This window comes from Takifugu flavidus, chromosome 9, assembly GCF_003711565.1.
Source record: "Takifugu flavidus isolate HTHZ2018 chromosome 9, ASM371156v2, whole genome shotgun sequence".
Lineage (NCBI taxonomy): Eukaryota > Metazoa > Chordata > Actinopteri > Tetraodontiformes > Tetraodontidae > Takifugu > Takifugu flavidus.
Genome location: NC_079528.1, coordinates 63,627 through 83,119, shown reverse-complemented (window position 1 = coordinate 83,119; position 19,493 = coordinate 63,627). Strand labels below are relative to the sequence as shown.

Below are 19,493 nucleotides of genomic sequence, written 5' to 3'. Positions count from 1 at the left end.
GTCTATCCATCGATTTCCCCTAATTAGGGCTTTATAACGAAATTCGTTACACTGAACTCAATCAAAATGTATCTCCAAAGCCAAATTCAAAATGGACTGGCTTCCCTCATATGAAACGGATAAATGATTTACATGTTGAAATTTAGTATAAAAATGTAAAATAGTTTAATACACTTTACACGTTCATAAACCTTTGATATACATTATTTAATTTTCCTCGTCTATTGATTTAATTATTTCTATTGCAGTCTTTATTTTTAAACATTTTGTATGCTGTACTTTGCGAAAACTTCCAATTTTAAAATATTGATTTTAAAGCCTTTATTTATATTTGTTATCTCTATTACTTGCATTCTACAAACGCCTATAACGCAATAACCATGTTAATTGCGCCCTCCTGTGGTTAGTTTCTGCATAAAAAGGTATTCATGTTGCATGCGTTTTTTCACGTGTCAAAAATCCGTTCTCTGATTGGCCAGATCTAGTTTATTCTGGGATCTGATTGGTTAACACTCCTAGCAACAAGCCGCCATGTTTTTTTACATGTCAGCGAGAAATGAAGCTACAATACAGACAGAAATGCGCCACTAATCGTTGATCTATTGGACCGTGTAGGTACATTTAAGCTTCTTAAACTCTTTGTTTGAATGCCTGACTTTATCGCGGTCTCCTAAATGTTGTTTCAAGCCGATTCTAGCGCCCCAAGCCAGGGTAGGTAAGACTTCAATAAGACGGAATTTCATTGGATAACCCATGGACGGTGCAGGCAGTATAGAGACACGCCATTAAATCTGCTTTTAGACCATTGAAGGCCCAATGTTTTAACATGTCAATGCTCAATGCATAACTACTTACCAGGCGTTTTTATTTTAAATGAAGCTCATTTCTCTGATATATCAATATATATTTAATAGTCACATTGCTTCAAGCTTCTTTTTCTAATATTTTACTAAATTATCTACATTATTGTAAGAGTTAACATTTTATTGTTAGTATTAGCTTTGTAACCCCAGAAGTGTTAGGTGTAATTGTGTCTATTGTAGAATAATCAATGTATATTTATACACCATTGGGATGTATGCTTCAGAATGTGTGTAATGTTTTCTCTCTTTTGAGTGTATGTTTATTGAAAACAAATGCTAGGATTAAATATGAAATAGAATGGGTTTTTTTGTTTTTTTTTGTGATTTTTCAAAAAAAGTGCACCTAGACCTTTGGAGGTCATGGAGAAAGACGAAGTGTTTGACATTGTAAAAGTGACCGAGGAGGTAGAAAGCTACAACCAGAGTGAGGTAGCGACCCCTAAAAAGAAAAAGAGTAAATCTCAAGAAGTTTGCGCTGATAAACCCAAGAAACCCAGGTAAACATCCCCAATCAATCAATTTCATACTTAGACATTTAAAATTCCACGAGTACATTACCCTGCTTCCTGATATGGATTTAAGATGTGAAATCTGTCTGTTTTAGGTCGGCCTATCTGCTGTACTATTTCGATGTTCACCAGATTTTGCAGCAGGAAGCTTCTAATATTCCACAATCGGAGATCAACAAGCGGATCAGCGAGAGCTGGAAGAGGCTCAGCGTGGCTGAGAAAGCTTATTATCTGGAGAAAGCCAAGGCTGAGAAGGATGGAACAGACAGAGTAGGTTACACTCTCAACCATTATGTAAACTAATATAATCCAGCTGGATTTTAAGAAAATGTAATTAAGCAATATCAACATATCTATTGCTAGTATCCTGGAAGTAAAACACAACTGACAGATGACGAATCAGAAGTTTCTCTAGAATATCCTGACAACTTAGATAATAATTAATAAATACAGGAATAGTGTGTGCTTCATTACTGAAGTGAAGGTAGCACTAGTGGATTTTGCAGCCACACTGAGCAGCTGCATCAAGTATGTTGTCATCATGATTACATAAATGCTGTTTTCCTAATTGTATCTTTCCTACAGTCTTCCCCTAATCCCTCCAAAGACGTACCCGGCTACCGTAAAATCCTTCCCCGGGCAGATTACCTCCTCCTGTCTAAAGGCTGCTCCTCAAATCAGCCTCTAGGAAGCCCTGAGTCAGAGGTTTGCGTGGACTCCACAGTGGACAGTATCCTGCCATCTGCCGCCGTTACCCAAGGGTTTACGCCTCTTGGGTTGACCAGCGAGGTGGAACATTCTGAGCAGGCTGCTGTTCTTGGTGACATCACAGAGGAAACAGTGCTGGCATCTCATCCTGCAGACCCCCAAGAAATTGCATCCATTTCTTCCTCTTCTCTCACATCCAAAGCCCAGAGCTCCATGGACACCTGTGTTGACCAAGACCCCGATCTTGCAGTCACTGTGGTCACGCTCAAAGGAAATAAGAGCGTTGCTGACAGTGGGTCTGCAGACTCTATGTTGCTGCAGAAACTAGAGGAACCTGCACAAATGGTTGCTCTCATACCTGCTCAAGTAAGGCTTACAATTCTTAACCATTTTAATCTAAATATTCTTTTATTTATCACGCAGTCATGCTTTTTATCCCTCACTGCAGAACCGGCTAGAGCCCACCTTTGTGCCCGGTTTTAGCTCCCTGTCCCCGATGATGATGTTCTCTGTAGGATCCAGCAAAGAACAGAGCATCAGCCCTTCATATAAAATGGCAAGTAAATTCATTTCCCTAGAAGAAGCACAGCTCTAGAAAAATACCGCTGTGCCACCTGTACTACCTGATTGTCTATGTTTTCCTTTTTTGTGCAGTCTGTGAAAACATACACTAGGAGAGGCAGAGGGAAGTGTCTAAATCCCCAGTGCTCATTTATATATGTTACTCGTCACAAGCCGCCGAAGTGTCCTGAATGTGGACACCACTTGGGTGGAAAATGGATACCTGTTGTAAGTGAAAAGAGCCAACACACACACTGAAAAAGTGTTTGAATCTTAAATCACATGAATGGTCTTCAGTGGGGAAAAATTTAAGTAAATGGATGAACTGAATAGCTCATATATGGTCGTTGTCACTCTGAGACACTATTGTCATTTAGCTAACTCCAGTTTTTCTGACTTGTGTTTATATGTCAGGCAAAGAAATCAAAAGAGAAAGACACAGCATTCACTTCACAGAAGACTGACAGCCAGACAGGAAGCTGCCAGGCAGAACCTCCTGCTGCCCAGGAGGCTAATAGTGATCTCAGAAAAACAAACAAAAATAAGGGCAAAAGAGATCTTCAAGTTCAACGCCGACCCGGGAAGAAACCTACACTTGCACAGCCGCTAGAGGGCAGCAGCATCAGGCAGCAAAAAAAGTGAGCATCAGGAAGTCTTGCTAAATAGAAAATGTTTCGTAATGATTGTTTTGTGATAATACTTCTTATCATATTAAGTTTGGGTTAGGGTTAACCCAGTGACATACACTGTCTCCTCCACTGCGTAGACTGTTAAAAACCAGTTCAAAACCATCTGCAGCTGAAGGCCGTGACAGTAGTAGTGTCCCTGCTCACAAGAGGCCTGTGAGACCCATCCTCCCTGCCTACTGTAGCACCGCAGGTAACACCCTGAATTGGAATAGTCAGATCACTGACTCAATTTTCATCTTGTGGATTTACACATTGGCTTCTTTCCAAAGGTCGTACGTTGGTTCACATCTTTGCTGTTCCTCCTGAGAAAGCTGCCAACAACAACAACAGATCACTGTCTGGTAACCATCAGCTAACTTTTCTCATTCATTTTTAAAAATAGGCTTTATTAGTCTAATCAGATGGATGTATCTACAGTCATTGGCTATTCTTGACCCATAAAAACGTTTTTATACAATTCACAAGAGTTTATACAAGTGACTTTTTGAGATTTTCCCCTCTGTACCCTGTTTTATCAACAACAGTGCCCCAGGACAGTTTCTCACGTCTGAAGCCCAGCACCCTGAAGCAGCTTGGCCAGACAGTGACCACAACTACAACCATGCAGGTTAACATACTCAACTCAAAGCGAATGCCCCAAAACACAGATTTGTTGCTTACTTTCTCTGTGGTTTTCTGTAGGGCACCTCTGTCCCAGCAAATGGAAGCCAGCCTGTGACTTCATCAGGTGACAGGAGAGTAAATTTTCTGTCATTCCTGCCTCTAAAACAACAAAACTCAATCTCTAACCTGGTCTGTATATTCAAGCCTTCTTTTCTTATATAGTTACAGTCAAGGATACCTTTAGATTCTTTTGGTTTTTAGACTAAATTGAAGTCTTGCCTTGCTTTATTGTCTTAGGATTTAGGTCTGTCCACAGCCCGAGGGAGAGGTCGGTGTAAGAATCCATCCTGCGACTACATGTATAAGAACAGACACAAACCTGCAGTGTGTCCTAAATGTGGCTGTGAGCTGGCCCAGAAGAGCAACAAGGAGGCAAATGTGAGAGCCGAGAGGAAATTCCTTTATAAATGAAGCATATGAGGCCAGTCTTTCGCTGATGCTTCTGTTTTCTCTTTCTCAGTCTGTGCCTCTGCTGGACCCGTATCAGCCTCTCAGTCCTGCTCAGAAGGATACCCAGCGCCACAGTACGCTGCAGTTGCTGCAACGGTCCCTTCAGATCCCTGAGGGTGAAACTGAGCTCCAGGAAACTCTGACCCTCATCCAGGAACTCAACAGTCTCCAGATTGTTCTGATTCAGACAGAAGAGCAGCAGCGAGAGTTCAAAGCAGAGAACGAGACCTTGGTGGAGTCTAGGTGGCCTCGGTTCTATGAATGTGCAGCTACACACTGCAGCCTGTGTAACTATCCTCTCTTCAAAGGAGGCCAAAGGTGAGAAGATGGATCATGAGATGATAGGAGTTTCTATATTTCTAATGTAATGGATTAAAACAGAAAATCTGCCACATTGAGACTATTAACTCAGAAAATGAGCACAAGACAGCATCAGCTAAGGCAGACCATGTCACAGCTGTAGTCATGTGCTGGATCAGTTACAAGCAGTTACATCGGGTTGTTTAATATTCAGACAAAGAGCCCATGTTTTTTTTAAAGAATTGTTTTTCATTTGGCTGCTGCGTGTGTGTTAGCACCATTGCAGGACAGGAGGACTGCTGGCTGCTTACCGAGACACTTGTCCAGTCCGTCTCTCTCCAGCTGAAAGTGTGTCTAAACCTTCAGTGCCTGGCTCTGCACAGCTTCACTGACCTGCACCCAGGTAAACCTCAGGGTCTCATTAGTGTATGGCCATTCAACAAATACACTCTTAGTTGTGTGTTTAACACAATAACCACATTTGATCATGTAGTGATGCTAATATACAGCAAAATTCCCCCAAGACAGAAATAAAGACAGACATATTTATCCTTGTGATCTTTAACAAATCATATGTTTTAACTTTCCCTGACAATCTACCAAAACACTTTGAAGGCCTTACACTGAAAACTCATTTTAATTATTATATATGTCAGCAATTCAAGTGTGTCATTGATTGTTGTTTTTTTCCCCCCTCAACTACAATTACTGTTTTGTAGAAGACATCAAAGCACGTCACCAAAATATTCATTGGCACCCTACAGGGGAACTTTGTGAATGATGTTTGTTATTCCCCTCTCAAAAATTAACTTGTCATCCTTTTTCCACTAAAACTGCAGCAAATTATAATATATGTCGCTCTGTTGTTTGGTTGTTGTTGTATTTCTGTAAAAAGATGTGAATTTGTTTCTTATTAGGTTTGTTCAATGTTGGGAACAAACTGCTGGTTAGCCTCGACCTCTTCCTAAAGGTCAGGGCCAGGATCAAACTGGGTCATCATCCCACCGAGGTGACCAGGACCATCCTAGACCAGAGTCACCCTGGTAAACGATATTTAACTTATCAGACATCCAGTAACACTCTGTGCATTTTAAATGGATTGTGTCTATTATCTTTAACTGGGCCGTCCACTTGTTCCTCAGTCCACAACTTAAGTTCTGAGGAGTTGTCGCAGATTCTGGAGCTGCTCCTCAGCGGTTACTGGGCCTTCGAGTGCCTCACAGTGCGTGATTACAATGACATGATCTGCGGAATTTGTGGTGTGGCTCCCAAACTGGAGTTTGCACAGCGATACTCCAACAACGTGCTGGAGCTAAAGAACGTAGAGGTAAAACATCAGAGTTGAAGTTCTGGCTGTACACATAAAGCCAGTCACTCTGCCAGGTCTTAGGGCTTTAGATGCTTGTGTTTTGACCCCTCTCTGTCTCTGTTGGCAGTTTACCTGGCCCGAGTATTCGGTCTCAGACGAAGTGCACATGGATGACTTCTGGTTGACCATGGAAACCGAGGCCATTGAGCAAGCCATTTTCCCCACTGACATTCCTATCACCCGTGTGGATGCATCTATCATCGCCCCCTTCTTTCCTCCTCTGATGAGAGGTCCCACTGTCATCAACACGGAGAAGGACAAGGTCCAGGCACCATCACCGCCCTCGGGTACTAAAGTGTTATTCCACTGAAAACCAGGAGTGAGAGTTCACTGTAAACACCAGGGTCACTTCCTTCATTTTGGCTCTGAAGATCTGTACTTTTGCCTTTAAATGCACACTTTTGCAGCTCCAGTGTAATTTTGTGCACATTAATGCAGATTTTCCTTAATTTTGAGATGCAATAACCCTAATCACCTAAATTTAAACAAGGCTCCCTCATCTCCAATAGGTTCCCCACTGAAAAAATGAATCTATTGAAACTAAACCCAACCTCTGATAACTGAAGAGGATTTGTTTTAAAATGGTTATTTGTTGGTTTTAGGAGATCCAGCTGTTCTGGTGCGGCTTGTTCACGATGGCAAACTAAATCTAGACAAGATGGAAGATCACACAGAAGAAGAACTGAGAGCAATACTGGGACGCTGTGGGGCAAACATCACCCCAGCCTCCACTAAGGTCCGTCCGTCCGTCCCCCCCGCCACCCCTCTCTTCTGTCACCTGTCCTCCATGTGTGTTTACGTCAAAGAAAATATGTGGCTATTAGGTTTATCTTCAGCTTTTATTGCCCAGAAGCAAAAAGCATTTTTCTTCGGCCTAATACATATGAAATCCCTATAAAATAATAAGCAAGCCCATCTATATAAAAGAGTCCTGTCTTTCTCTCTTGTGCATCAGGATGAGCTGCTGGCCTCGCTCTTCTCTTTGTACACGTTTGTCCACAGCAGCCTCCCCACAGCCCCGCCGCCCCCCTCAGACCTCACAGCTGGAAAGCTGTCTAAGCTCTGCCCTCACAAGGTGACGACAGCAGCTCGGACACTTTAACAGACCCAAATCTACCCAAATGTAGCATTTTAAGGTTGCTTTCGTTTCCCAGGTGGTGTGCGGTTCAAAGTATTTGGTGAGAGGTGAAACGGCGCGAGATCACGTGGACCTGCTGCTGTCTTCGCGATACTGGCCCCCGGTCTACATCAGTGACTGCGCTCGGTCGGTGGCGCTGTGTGCCGACATGCATTACTCAGAATTAGCAACCAAGATGTGGGGCAGAAACCAAGGCTGTTTCTCCGACCCGTTTGAGAAAACACAGGTAAGAAACTTAAAATGCACCTGTAGAACTCTTATGCGCGTCCTGGGTGGAAGGAATACCTCCACATTCAACTATTTTACTGTGTTTCTAATTCAATCTTGTTGTTTTAGGTAATTATCAAACTGGAGTGATAGAGGTTGATGACTTCTATACAAAAAAACACTGAATGACAATTATCCAATCATCTCTGAGTTGCATTGTAGGTGGTTTTAAAATTAAACCAGTAATGTAATACTAATAATTTTTTGGCGTCCTTTAGGTAGTGTCATGTCCGGAGTTACAAGACCAGCCCTACAGTGCTGACGTGTCACTGGTAGAGACCCATCACGTCCACCCCATCACCAAATCATCGTCCTGTTGGCTGGTTTGTTCTCCTGGAGCAGCCCAGGAAGATGCTGCTTTTCCTTCGGAGCACCATTCCATACACCTCTGCCGAGAGCTGGAGCCCTACGTCAGCCTGATCTCAGACCCAGCAGAAGGAAATGACATGGCGGCAGAAGGAAAAGGACAGACAGACGATGCTGCAGATGACGTGACCTCTGAGAGGTCAGACGCCTGCTCCTCGGCGGACCGCGTGCGGCAGCAACCTGCGGTCTTCAACAACCCGGCGTATTACTACCTTTACAACCGGCTGGTGGATTTCCTCACCAGCAGGGACATTGTGTGCCAGCAGATCAACAAAGTGGTGCAGGCCTGTCAGCCTGGAGACGTGGTGATCAGAGACGCTCTGTGCCGACTCGGAGTGGCACAAATTAAAACGGAGAAGGAGGAAGACGGCGAGATGAAGGTGCAAACGCACGAGGGGGGGGCGGAGACATACAGGGTGGTGCTGCCTGAATGACTGCAGTCAGGATGGTGTGATATGTGATAATGCCCATGTGACAGGATGCTCCAACAAAAGGTTGGATTGTTTGATCCAGAAGAAGCAAAAATGTCACTTTCTGTTGGAGGAATAACGGACAAAAGCATATTTAATGCGATGTAGTCAGGCGCAGTTTATTCTGAGGCTCCAGGCTCTTCAATAAGTTTTAAAATAAGACCTGACGCGATGCTGCTTCAAGTGAAGAATGTACCAATTTCATGTGTGTGTCTGTGTTTTCTCATTTTAAGAATGTAGACGAGATTTTAAAAATGCAGGCTGAAACTCTAATTTTGCAACGTGAAGACTTTACTGCATTCTCTCCGTATTCATGTGCCGACGCCGTCTTACCTCTAAGCTGCCACGTGTTGCCTTCTGGGCTCATGTGGCTCAGTGGGTGAAAACCTGCATTTTCTTCTCAGAGAAGAAAGTCTTTCGTTTTCAAATTTGGCAAAAATCGGAAACAGGAAATGAATTTCAGAATTTTCCCATCATGGCTGTTTTGCCGGATGAGACAGATTTATTGTAGCCTTCTGGCCACGCAGACGAGATTAACAGTGGTTCATTATGCCAAGTTTTTGTTCTTGTGTTCTTGTAAATTGAATTCTTTTTTGATTTTCATCTCTCATCAACATCACTGTCATCTCAGAAGTTGGACCCGTCATGTACGGTGTCATGGGACTGTTTGTAACCCCCGGGGGAATCACTGCAAAGTTCTGCAAAGTTCTTCATCTGCATGTCTTCATCATAGAGCAGAGGTTTGTGGGACCAGGAGGAAGGATTGATTCTGTGTCTGATTAACTGAAATAGCAGTGACACTGCAGCACAGTCAGGTTTAATATACAGGCCAACAATTAAAACAAAAAAGCCCATATTTACTGTGCATTTGTCCCTTTTTTGTGAGTTTTCTGCAGCTTTTGAAGCAGAGGCAGTGCTATTGGCTTGATAGAGTCTGGTTTTAATGTTCTGACTGGTATTCAATTCAATTCAATGCAGAATTTCCTGTCTTTAAGGTGGAAAATAATTTTGTATGAACAGAAATATTAGTGCTTATCAGTGATTGTGTTGATATAAACTGTTTTCATTTGTAAAGTGAAAGACGGATATGTGCAAAAGAGAAATAAAAAATTCCCCCAGTCATATAATATTCGGGGGATTTTATATAGTTTTGCACCGTTTATTTACCCTTATTGCTGTTGTTTACATCGACCATCCACTTCCTGTAAGTAGATGTGAAACAATGCTTCTACTTGTGAGTATTTTGCTTGCAGCGTTCTTTCTGTGTGAATTCACTGTAACTGTGAATAAAGGCTGTAATCTGCCGAACCCTGTCGGGGCTCAGAGTTTCCCGTCTGTTCTGGCTCCTGTGGAAAATAAGTTTCGAAAGTGGTGACGATAATGATACAAAACGCTGCACAGGCAGTTCATTGTCTTAGAATAAACATCAACAGAAACAATATAGCATAACATCCACACTTTGAAACTTTATAGTCATGCTAAGCAATATGACAGCTTCCATACGTCAGGAGAAGAAGCAAAATGAAGCTTTAAAGATAACACTTTATATGTTGGTTTTAGCTCATTTCAGACAGTATGTCCACGACCTTGGTGTGTGTCCTTGGTGAAGCACAAAAAGCTCATTTCCTATCAAACTTAATAAGTTAAAACAACCAGCTTCCCATTTTGAGAGTCATGAGTTGTCCCATTTTCACAAGACTGTTGGCAAAGACTTGAGACCGTCTTAGTTTAAAAACATCTGAAAATTGAGAGCGCTGTTTTCTTTCCCTCAACTGCCATTTTCCTCCAGAGGACGTCAGGAGCCAGGTCATGTTGGGAGTGCACCTCTCTGCTGTATCTCATTTAATGTATTGAGCATGACCTCGTTCGTTGTATTTCAGTTTTCCCCATCTTACAGGGTGGGATCAGGACTTCATTGGGGTCCTCACTATTTCTCCAGGGTTGCTGGTTTAGATCTTGGTAAGGAACTGGTAGCATGTCTCAGTTTCCATCTCTAAACACAAATTAGTCCTACATGTTGGACCAAAGAAAACCCCAAAAGATCAAGATCATGGACCAGCACGTCCTGTCCTGAACCAGGCCCGTGCAAGTAGGTGACCATCTGGTGGCCAGACGGGGCCGCTCACAGCAGGAGTAATAGGGGTCATGGGTATTTGTGGATCGCGAGTCCGAATGGCGTCCTCGCAGAGTGGAATTTCTTTTCTTCCAGATAGATTTACCTTGTGGGAAAAGCTCATCAACCCAACAGTCCTGACTCTAACACCTTCTGGTCGTCCATGTGGAGCTGCTGGCCTCGTGCAGCAGTATCCCAGTTCCACTCCCAGTTGGAGCAGTACTGACTGAACGTTGTTCACCACCGAACAGGAAGTGAAGAAAGTGGCGCCACGCAGCAGGTGACTGGGTTTCCATGAACAACGCTACTCGTCAGTGTTTTAATCGGCAGCTTTTGCATCGTCACAAACATCACAACACAAATATAAAATGCGTGGATCCTTGCTAACATTTCAGTCAAAATAAAGGTCACAGCTGATTTACTGTACATCCATTTATACATTATAGACATTGTATCTCATTCAGACGCAAGCACATTCAAAATGCCTGGAATCATACACATTTGTATTCTCTCTGTAGCTTATATGCTATTCTTAAGGCGGACATGTACTCTTGGCAGTGTTTGCTGAGTGCTACATGTGGATAGTGGCGAAGCCGGTGTTCTACAACCCATCTCTATCTACTGGAAGTGAAAAGTGACACGACGTAGGACTGAAACCCTGTCACACCGTCAAGCAGGAACATTTGCTTATCTGATCTACAGTATATCAGACCCATAGATTTTCCCTGCTCAGTTCAGCTGTGTTGCCTGCTAAATCACACTGAACACTGCGTAATTAACCGGATCAGAGTGGAACAATCACATGTTGCCCCTGACGGACAGCCTCTGTGAGTGTGGACCACGGAAACCAGTTATGACTAAAGCACAGACAAGAAAACAACACAGACATTCTTCGCCTTCTTTACGCTCCATTTAGCTTGTTTAAATGAGTGGAAGAGCACAATGTTCCATTAAGGTCATCAGAGAATAAAAACTAACTTGTTTAGAGCACGTGGAGATGCCACTTTATCGCACAAAGCCTACGTGTGACAAAATAATATAAAGGAAATGGGTGAAATGTCACTAACACTAACAAGACCTGGGACTCAGTGTATAGTACAATCGAGAACATTCTCCTTTGAGACAGAATATAACAGTGAAGCGATAAATACTCGAGGAGCGAGGGATATCTGAGGCAAGGTAGCATTGGACGCTTGTATGATTTGTCTCCATGTGTCCTCCTTCCGTGTCCACGTTTGTCATTCTCAGTCACCGTCTACAAAGAAGCAGCCCACGTGCGCGCTGCGGCAGCTTGTCTGTCTGGCGGACAGAGGCGAAAAGAAGAACGACAAGAAAAAAAAGGAGAAATAGCTGCAACTGTCCTGCGGTCATGATGGGCCGTGGTACCGTGGCCGATTCAGCTGTCCCGTTGCTTGTTCGCGAGTCAAATGGGTTTGCTGGTTGTTGGGGCGGGCTCAGCAAAACTGGTAGTTGTTGGTCTTCATCAGGGGCTCCTCCTCTTCCTCGTGGTCACAGGACCGTTCACAGGGGGGGTCGTAACGCTTGGGCTCATCACACGCCTCACCTTCTGCGACCTGCTCCGGCTGCACGTTCCGGTAGATTAGCTGTTGGAAGACAGACGGAGCTTTTTTAGGAAACATTCTTGTGTTGGATAAACCAGAGATGTTTGGTTTTTATTTCTGAAAGAATTTCAGGCCAGCTCACCTTCTCCTGCTCATCCTGGCCCCCGAGTAATCTGTTTATCATCTGACTGATCATGCTAAAGGTGGGACGCTCTGTGGGCTCCAGGTTCCAGCACATCTTCATGATCATGTAGCTATGAGAACAACACAAAACTGAATTTAAGCTGTAAGTTTTTCCAGAATTTTCAAACTGTGCAGGGTAAAATCAGACTTTATTTCTGGATTCGAAAGCTGAGCGATGGTGGCACAGTTTGAGCAGAGGGGCCCGTTCATAGGAGCTCCTGACCCCCCAATCTGACTTCACTGGCATGAAATAGCAGTTACATGGATTTTTAGCTCTCAGATCATGTGGCTAACAGGCAGAACGGAGGCCTGACTCACAGCAAAAACAACAAATGATGAGGCCCTGACTCAGTCCCCTCTGTTTCCATCGCACAGTTATTCTGGGTGGCGTGACAGACACGCTAAATCTGCAAATACAGGCCTAAAGCCCCTTTAAGATACTGGGGGGAAAAAGAGTTTTTTCAGTTGCTTCTTAAGTCCAGCATTAAGCTTGAAATCTATCTTTTAGGTTTAGGCAGAGGAATAGCATGAAAGAGCCCAGGAATGCTAAAAGAACATAACATTTGGCACACTTACAATAAGTAAATTAATATCTCAATCACAGCCTTGAAAGCGTGAACAAATTACAAGATGATGCAGCTTCACAGGCTCTAATAAACTGAGTGAACACCTCTGACTCAAGTTTAGGAGAGTCAGAGTCACTTGATTTACCAATAAATCTCAATAGTACTCAGGTGACATGAAGCGATTTACCAGCACTGACAGTAATGATGCTGAACTTACATCTCGGGAAGGGCGAAATCTGGTTGGGACATCTGGTAGCCACGCTTGACCATCTTGTAGAACCTGGAGTCCACGGCCATGCTGGGATAGGGGCTCTTGCCTAATCATGGATCATATATTTTAGCCAGAAGTCATGAAACAAATATGTAAATGTCATATGGCTCTGCACACAACTCTGACCTAAGGAGAAGATCTCCCACAGGAGGATGCCGTAGGACCAGACGTCGCTCTGGACGGTGTAGACGCATTCGAAGATACTCTCAGGAGCCATCCACTTGACTGGAAGACGCGCCTTCACACATCACGCAAAAAGCGTCAGCGTTTATTGTTTCATCTATTCTACCACTGTGACAAAAGACAATCAGCTCATCGTACGTTGCCCTTCACCACGTAGTTGGAGTCGTTCATGATGTCTCGTGCCAAACCAAAGTCGCAGATCTTGGCCACTCGCTTGTCGGTCAAGAGGACGTTGCGAGCAGCCACGTCTCTGTGGATGCACTGGAATCACGCACACATGTTACCACAGCGTGCTACATTCTTTAAGCGTGTAAATCCCAAGTATGGCCAAAATCACTCACATTCCTGCTGGCCAGGAAGTCAAGGCCCTGAGCCACCTGAAGGGAAAACCTCAGCAAGTCGTCAATGTCCAGCGGCCAGTCGCCATTGTCCTCACATAAAGATTCTACCAGTCAGAAGGGAATTCAATTTATAAGGTGAGAAGCTAAAAAACAAATACCTTTCAGCTGCTGCTGTTGTGTGACTCCTACCTGATGCTTCAATATGCGACTGCTGGCTTGGTCTCATCTCCAAATATGTGCTTGAAGACGTGCTGGAGATGCCGCTGTCACTGCAGGGAGAAAAAAACAGGACAAACAAAGAAATAAAAAGACGGGCATTGGCAGAAATAGAAATGTTAGCCTGTGAAGCCTTCACATACCTTCTAATGTACCACTTCTGGTTGCAGATGTTTTTGTAGTCGTTGGAGTTCTCCGTGATCTCAGGAATATTCATAACTAAGTTTACAAATGTTTCTGCCTTCTGACGAAGAAAGTTCAAGAGGTCGCCCAGGCTGCAGTACTCTGTGATCACAAGAACTGGTCCTGAGGATGAAAGACTCCTTGTTAGCGCTCTCCTAGGAAAACAAACTCGCACGTGATGAGGATTTCTCATGCAAACTGGCTGACTGATTCTGAGCCCCCCTAATAACAGAGCCCAGAGGGGATGCTGGCTGACCTCCGTAGGTGCAGGCTCCCAGAAGGTTGACAATGTTCTGATGGTGGCCCAGGTGACTCAGGATCTTCAGCTCAGACATCAGAGCCTCCCTCTCATCTGAGTGAGCGTTGGCTGCAAACACACAACGTCCTCCACTATGATCATGTCATTGCAATTTGTGACTGGGTAAAAGAAATGATTAGCAAGAAAACCAAAAGAATGAAATGTTCAAAACAAACCTGTTTTTATCTGTCCTTCTTTTGAGATGTCTGAAGATCAGCTCACCTTTTAACATTTTCACAGCCACACGCAGTGTGTTGTCCTTGTCCTCTCCTAAACCAAAGGCAGTGGCCTCCACAACCTTCCCAAAAGCTCCTGCCCCCAGAACCTTCCCTGATGAAACCAAAAGCACAAGTTAAATAGATGTTGGTGTTCTCAGTTAGATTGATATTAGGTACTAGACCTTTGAGTGAAGTACAGCCCAAAAAAATCTGCGGATTCTTAATGTTATGAGAGAGAAGTGATTCAAACCTAGCTTAAGCTTGTCTCTTGGAAACTCCCACTTCTCATTGTAGGGCAGCTGAGTGGGGTCGATGAAGGTGTAGTTGTTTCCCTCTCTTGCTTCAATGATCTTCCAACGGATCTCAAATCTGGGTTTCTTCAGATTGAAAGTCAGCAAAGTTTATACAGTTGTATAAAGCATTAACCGGAAGACTTGAACCTGGCTATTTTTAGGATAATGAAACTTACTTGTTTGTATTTATAAAGCAGGAAAACCAGTAGCAATAGGAAGATGGCCAGGACGCCCGCTGCCCCGATCAGGGTGGAAGTGAAGAGCTTATCTGTACAATCAGAGTTGCACAATTGTTTCTTTGTGCTTTTACACACATATAATATTTAAAAAAATGTCAGCGGAACACACAAAATAAATCCTATCACAATCGCTGAGTTTTACCAAAACTACAAAGGGATCAGCTGCTCGTGATAGATTCGGTCAGGTTGAGACCTGTGTGATCGGTGTGACTCAGAGGTTCATCAGGGCTGTTGGACACTCACCAGAGACCTCCACAGTGAAGGTGTCGCTGCTGACGCCAACGAGGTTGAAGGCCACGCACTCCACCGTCATCCTGTGGTTGGACAGGCCCACGGTGAAGACGCTCTCCACCTCCACGGCTCCGTACTCCTCCCGCTGCACCTCCACCGTGAGAGCCTGGGGATGGTTCTGCTTTGGCAGTCCTGTGTTGTTCCCATTGCACCTGCCTCATTGCAACGCGTACACAAGCAGACGGTCATCGTTGGCCGAACGGCTCCAGACAGCCGACTAACGATCCCTGTCTGTTGCTACTCACGTCGGCCGTATCCCAGAACACTGGTACCAGATGATTTGGGGAGCAGGATATCCAAAGGAGGTGCAGGTGAGCGTGGTTATATTTTCCCACCTCACCACAGCGATGGGTTTCTCTGTCAGTAACAACAGGAAAACAGTTTTAACCGCTGGAAAACAAAAAAATGCTGAGCGCTCAATGACATCTCTCTGCATCTGTAGCCAACGTCTCAAATGCCCTCTGGTGGTAGGTTGCAGTAAGATGAAACCGAAATAATATTTTTAGATGAATTTGGACATTTTAGATTGTTTGTATCGCATTAAGGTTGAACTGTTTGGTTTTGTTGAACATATTAAGTTAATGCATTCAGCTGTAAATAGGCAACTGCAAAGGTTGCCTCAGGACAGATGACTTTTGTACAAAAACACATCTGAGTGTCACTTACGATACATTTTGACATGGAAGCTAATGGAGCCATTGGCCAAGTTGCTCTTGGCGTAGAATGTGTACTGTCCCTGCTCCTGTGCATTCATCCTCTTCAACTGCAGCCTAGCGTGGTATCTAAAGAAGGGGGTGAAAAAGGGGATCTGAAATGACTAATTCTGTGGTTTCAATTCAGACAGTTCCTATTTATCCCGCAGCCAGTTCTTCCTTCTAGCAGCAGTACATGACCTAAGTGTTTCCTGTCCAATGGAACCACAGTAACCCACGCTTTGCTCCTAAATTCACCCCGGCCTCGTGTTATGCTTGATCGAGATGTGGTGTCCATATGTTAGCGAGCGCCAGATCTTGCCTGTTGTTGTATCGCACAAACATGTGCTCCTGCATGGATGTGCTGGGAGACGTCGGGGTGTGCCATCTGTGCTCTGTGATCTGGGGGTACGCTTCCACCATCACGCCGAGCTCCAGATCTTCGCCCTCATTCACCTCCACCGATAAACCCTGGCTGGCCAGTTTGGGGATCAGCTGGGGCCACAGCCTAATGTAGGGCTTTTCTGTTGGTGAGGAAATGTTGCCACTCAGTGTTTTTATGACTTATTTCAGACTCAAATCAAGAGAGATCGTGTTTGTGGCTCACCTACAACCAGCAGGTAAGTGTTGGAACTGTTCACGCCTGCTTCATTCGTGCCGATACAGGAAATGTTTCCAGTGTCTGCGAGGTCTACAGCCGAGATGGTGAGTATGCTCTGGATGTCCAGGCGGTTCTCTCCGCTGGAGCGAACCCTCTCCTCGATTCTTACCCTCTGAGGACCACATTCATCAGTCAAGTCACAGCTAAAGCTGGGGTTCCCACCACAATGAGGAAAACAGGGCGATACCAACCGACTTGGTGGTGTAATTCCAGGTGACGTTGTAGTTAAAGTTGGGGTTGTGCGTCATGCACCGGATCTGGAGTTCCTCCCCAACGATACGCACGTATTCATCCATCTCCAAGAAGACATATGGAGGGAAACGAAGCTCTGGAATGAGACAAAAATGTAAAGTTGCCTCTTGAAAACAGCAAAAGGGATATTTTCAGCACAGTGCACTCACTCTGTATGACGTTGATGGAAAAGGTCTTGGATGTCTTCTCCACCCCTTTCACCTTGGCTGTGCAGACGTAGTCGGCGTTGAAGCTGGGCTGGAGGCTGCGGATGAGAATCCCGCGGTGTCGGTAAACTGTGTAGTTCATCTCTGGGGGCACCGTGGTGCCGTTGTCCATGCGGAGGCCCAGATCTGTGGCTTCTGGGTCCGTCAGCAGGCAGGGCAACAGGTAGTCCTCCCCCTCCTTCCTCACCACCCTCAGAGATGTGCTGCTGGTCCAGAACACACGGTTTGGATCTAAAGCAGCAAAGAAGGAGAATTTCAAGAAGGATGGCGGGTCGTGGGGAATCAAGTGGAAGCAATGCAGACAGGGCGGGCAGGAAATCACAGTCAGAGCTCACCTTTTACGTACACGTGAACCGAGGAGGTCAGGTGACGGTGCTGCGCCCAGGCGCTGTAAAAACACTTGTAGGTTCCGGTGAATTCTGCGGTGGGACGCGCGACCCTTATGGTGCGGAGGTTGCCGGGGCTCCTGGACATGTAGCGTTTGTGTTTGGGGAGTCTCGTTTGCCAGTTTACAGGCCCGTCGCCCCCGCACTTCAGCTCCAGAGAGGTTCCGGGTTTGACCACGACCTCCGAACTCTGCACCACCTTAGAGTTGAACCAGATCACTGGATGTCTCCATTCCACTGCGATGGAATCAGGCATGGATCAGTTTTTCTAATTGCAGGATATTTAGAAAACGAGTTATCGCATCTGCATGACTAGACAGATTTAGTTTCGTAATAATATGAACAGGTGAGCAGTTTTTATGATGGTAAAAATGTATCTGGATGCATAAAACAGGTGCTGTTGTATTTTATATGGCAAGAAATGAGATTTACATTTAAGGTTCCCGAGCTGTTGTTCACAAATCACTGCTGAAGAATTTATTTTGCTGAAAACAACTAAATTTATGGACGATATAAGATTGAGTCTAGACCTGCAAGGTTTAACATTGGGAGATGACTTTTGTAAATAAATGAACTGAAAACAAAACTGAGGAAACATGTTTTCCAATGACCTGCTCGGTGCACACTTTCACTAAAGGTTATAAAAGTTTTCATTCAGGGGCATCTTGAAACGTGAAGCAGAACTGAAGTTTCACAATCAGCATATTGACACAAATCCCAGCACAAATTAGCTGAGAAGACATTTGAAGGATTCCATCCTGAAATGATTCAGATGTTTGAAAAGATTCTTTCATTCTCAGCAGCCAGACTGGCGATGATATATATATATATATATATATATATATTTTATTATTATTATTTTTTTAACTTTATCTCCATATTGACATGACTAAATGAACAATTTTTCCAATTTTAGGTTAACCTCAATTAGACCTCGTGCAATAATCCACCAATAAGTGCAGCTAATTCTCTCGTCTATAATTAATCCAAACAACAGAGGTCCTTGTGTGCTCCAATGGAAATTCATGAATTAGCAGATGAGACTAAACTATAGAACATGAGTGTTGTTCAGAGTTTATGAATCAAGAAGAACCTGACAGAGGCAGAATGACTTTAAAGCATCTCATAATTCTACAGAGAATTCACACAAGCTGTAAAAGGGAGTTTTCACTTCCCCCCTGGCAGCAAGGCCTTGAGTTCATGCCATGAAATACACAACATGAGGGTTTCATGGTCACAATTCTACAGCCAGTATGTATAACTAATTGATTTCTGGTGCACAAACATATTTGCATTACACAAAAAGCTTCTGAGATGTTTGTAAATCAACAGATATCAACAGATATTTAAAAAAAATATCTGCTTGCTCTCCACTCCCATTGGAAGGTTCGTGATGGGCAGGACATGAGACAGAGACATATGTTCTGCTTTTACCTGAAGAAGCAGAGGCCATAATCCCCATCAGCAGTGGGAGGAAAGACTGCATCTTGGAACAACTTCAAAGCTGTAGGAGAAATGAAAACACTAAAACACCATTTGTCCCCCAGATTCTAGAGGATCATTCCGTCCAAGCTTTTGTGTCAGAATAACTGTAATGCCAGTGTGTGTTGCTTCCTTTGTTCTCACCTGTGATGTCTCCAGCCTTGACGATTCCGGCCTCCGGAGTTTACACCAAAATTCCTGTCACTTCACAAATTCCTCTGTTGCTTCTGTGCTCCTGCTCCCCTTCTGCTTGTTTACAGACTCTCCACCTCAGGAGGCAGGCAGCAAACATGAAATCACTCGTGCAGCAGCAACTGGGTGGAGCAAGAGTGTGTGGGTGTGTGTGTGGGGGGGGGGGGGGGTCAACATTTCATGCTTAACAAATTAATGAACCAGTGCTCAATTTGTGGCAGAAAAGCTCAATTCTCCCAAGATATCCATTGATGTGAGACTAATCACCCCGTCGCCTTTGAACCAAGGCTGCCGGGCTTCTGTAACCAGAAA

General features: G+C 44.3%; 2 protein-coding genes across 5 annotated transcripts; one reads left to right on the top strand and one right to left on the bottom strand.

The window, feature by feature from the left end:
• Positions 1 to 501: 501 nt before the first annotated feature.
• Positions 502 to 9,666, top strand: hmgxb3 (HMG box domain containing 3). 4 transcript variants are annotated; one of them, XM_057042245.1, is made up of 21 exons: positions 502 to 611; positions 1,202 to 1,360; positions 1,468 to 1,642; positions 1,958 to 2,446; positions 2,529 to 2,636; positions 2,735 to 2,869; positions 3,056 to 3,279; positions 3,408 to 3,520; positions 3,600 to 3,671; positions 3,855 to 3,937; positions 4,012 to 4,122; positions 4,231 to 4,371; positions 4,454 to 4,761; positions 5,019 to 5,146; positions 5,661 to 5,786; positions 5,886 to 6,070; positions 6,180 to 6,399; positions 6,715 to 6,848; positions 7,068 to 7,187; positions 7,267 to 7,476; positions 7,736 to 9,666. In XM_057042245.1, exons 2-21 carry the CDS (start codon positions 1,224 to 1,226, stop codon positions 8,315 to 8,317), a joined length of 3,801 nt encoding a protein of 1,266 aa, XP_056898225.1. In that variant the 5' UTR covers positions 502 to 611; positions 1,202 to 1,223; the 3' UTR covers positions 8,318 to 9,666. The 4 variants fall into 4 exon arrangements, with proteins under 4 accessions (XP_056898225.1, XP_056898226.1, XP_056898227.1 ...); XM_057042246.1 differs by having other exon boundaries at positions 513 to 615; XM_057042247.1 differs by having other exon boundaries at positions 566 to 711.
• Positions 9,667 to 10,751: 1,085 nt separating this feature from the next.
• On the bottom strand, positions 10,752 to 19,286 carry csf1ra (colony stimulating factor 1 receptor, a). Its single transcript, XM_057042248.1, has 22 exons — positions 19,134 to 19,286; positions 18,942 to 19,011; positions 17,457 to 17,744; positions 17,065 to 17,352; positions 16,855 to 16,991; positions 16,610 to 16,775; positions 16,325 to 16,526; positions 15,977 to 16,092; positions 15,556 to 15,667; positions 15,263 to 15,462; positions 14,957 to 15,048; positions 14,738 to 14,864; positions 14,492 to 14,599; positions 14,228 to 14,338; positions 13,932 to 14,094; positions 13,762 to 13,841; positions 13,573 to 13,676; positions 13,370 to 13,492; positions 13,175 to 13,286; positions 12,995 to 13,094; positions 12,171 to 12,282; positions 10,752 to 12,070 (listed from the first exon to the last, which is right to left on the bottom strand). The coding sequence occupies exons 2-22, from the start codon at positions 18,991 to 18,993 to the stop codon at positions 11,921 to 11,923; spliced, it is 2,943 nt and encodes a 980-aa protein (XP_056898228.1). The 5' UTR covers positions 18,994 to 19,011; positions 19,134 to 19,286; the 3' UTR covers positions 10,752 to 11,920.
• Positions 19,287 to 19,493: the final 207 nt, after the last annotated feature.

What these genes read in the sequence shown, in the direction of transcription:
- hmgxb3 (XM_057042243.1), top strand. Translation starts at nt 675, where the DNA reads ATGTTGTTTCAAGCCGATTCTAGCGCCCCAAGCCAGGGTAG. An exon ending in CAACAACAGATCACTGTCTG is followed by an intron (nt 3,672 to 3,854) that starts GTAACCATCAGC and finishes TATCAACAACAG; the next exon opens with TGCCCCAGGACAGTTTCTCA. An exon ending in GGCACCATCACCGCCCTCGG is followed by an intron (nt 6,400 to 6,714) that starts GTACTAAAGTGT and finishes TGTTGGTTTTAG; the next exon opens with GAGATCCAGCTGTTCTGGTG.
- csf1ra (XM_057042248.1), bottom strand. Translation starts at nt 18,993, where the DNA reads ATGCAGTCTTTCCTCCCACTGCTGATGGGGATTATGGCCTCTGCTTCT. An exon ending in CTTCACTGTGGAGGTCTCTG is followed by an intron (nt 15,049 to 15,262) that starts GTGAGTGTCCAA and finishes CTGATTGTACAG; the next exon opens with ATAAGCTCTTCACTTCCACC. An exon ending in GATTTCGCCCTTCCCGAGAT is followed by an intron (nt 12,283 to 12,994) that starts GTAAGTTCAGCA and finishes TTGTTCTCATAG; the next exon opens with CTACATGATCATGAAGATGT.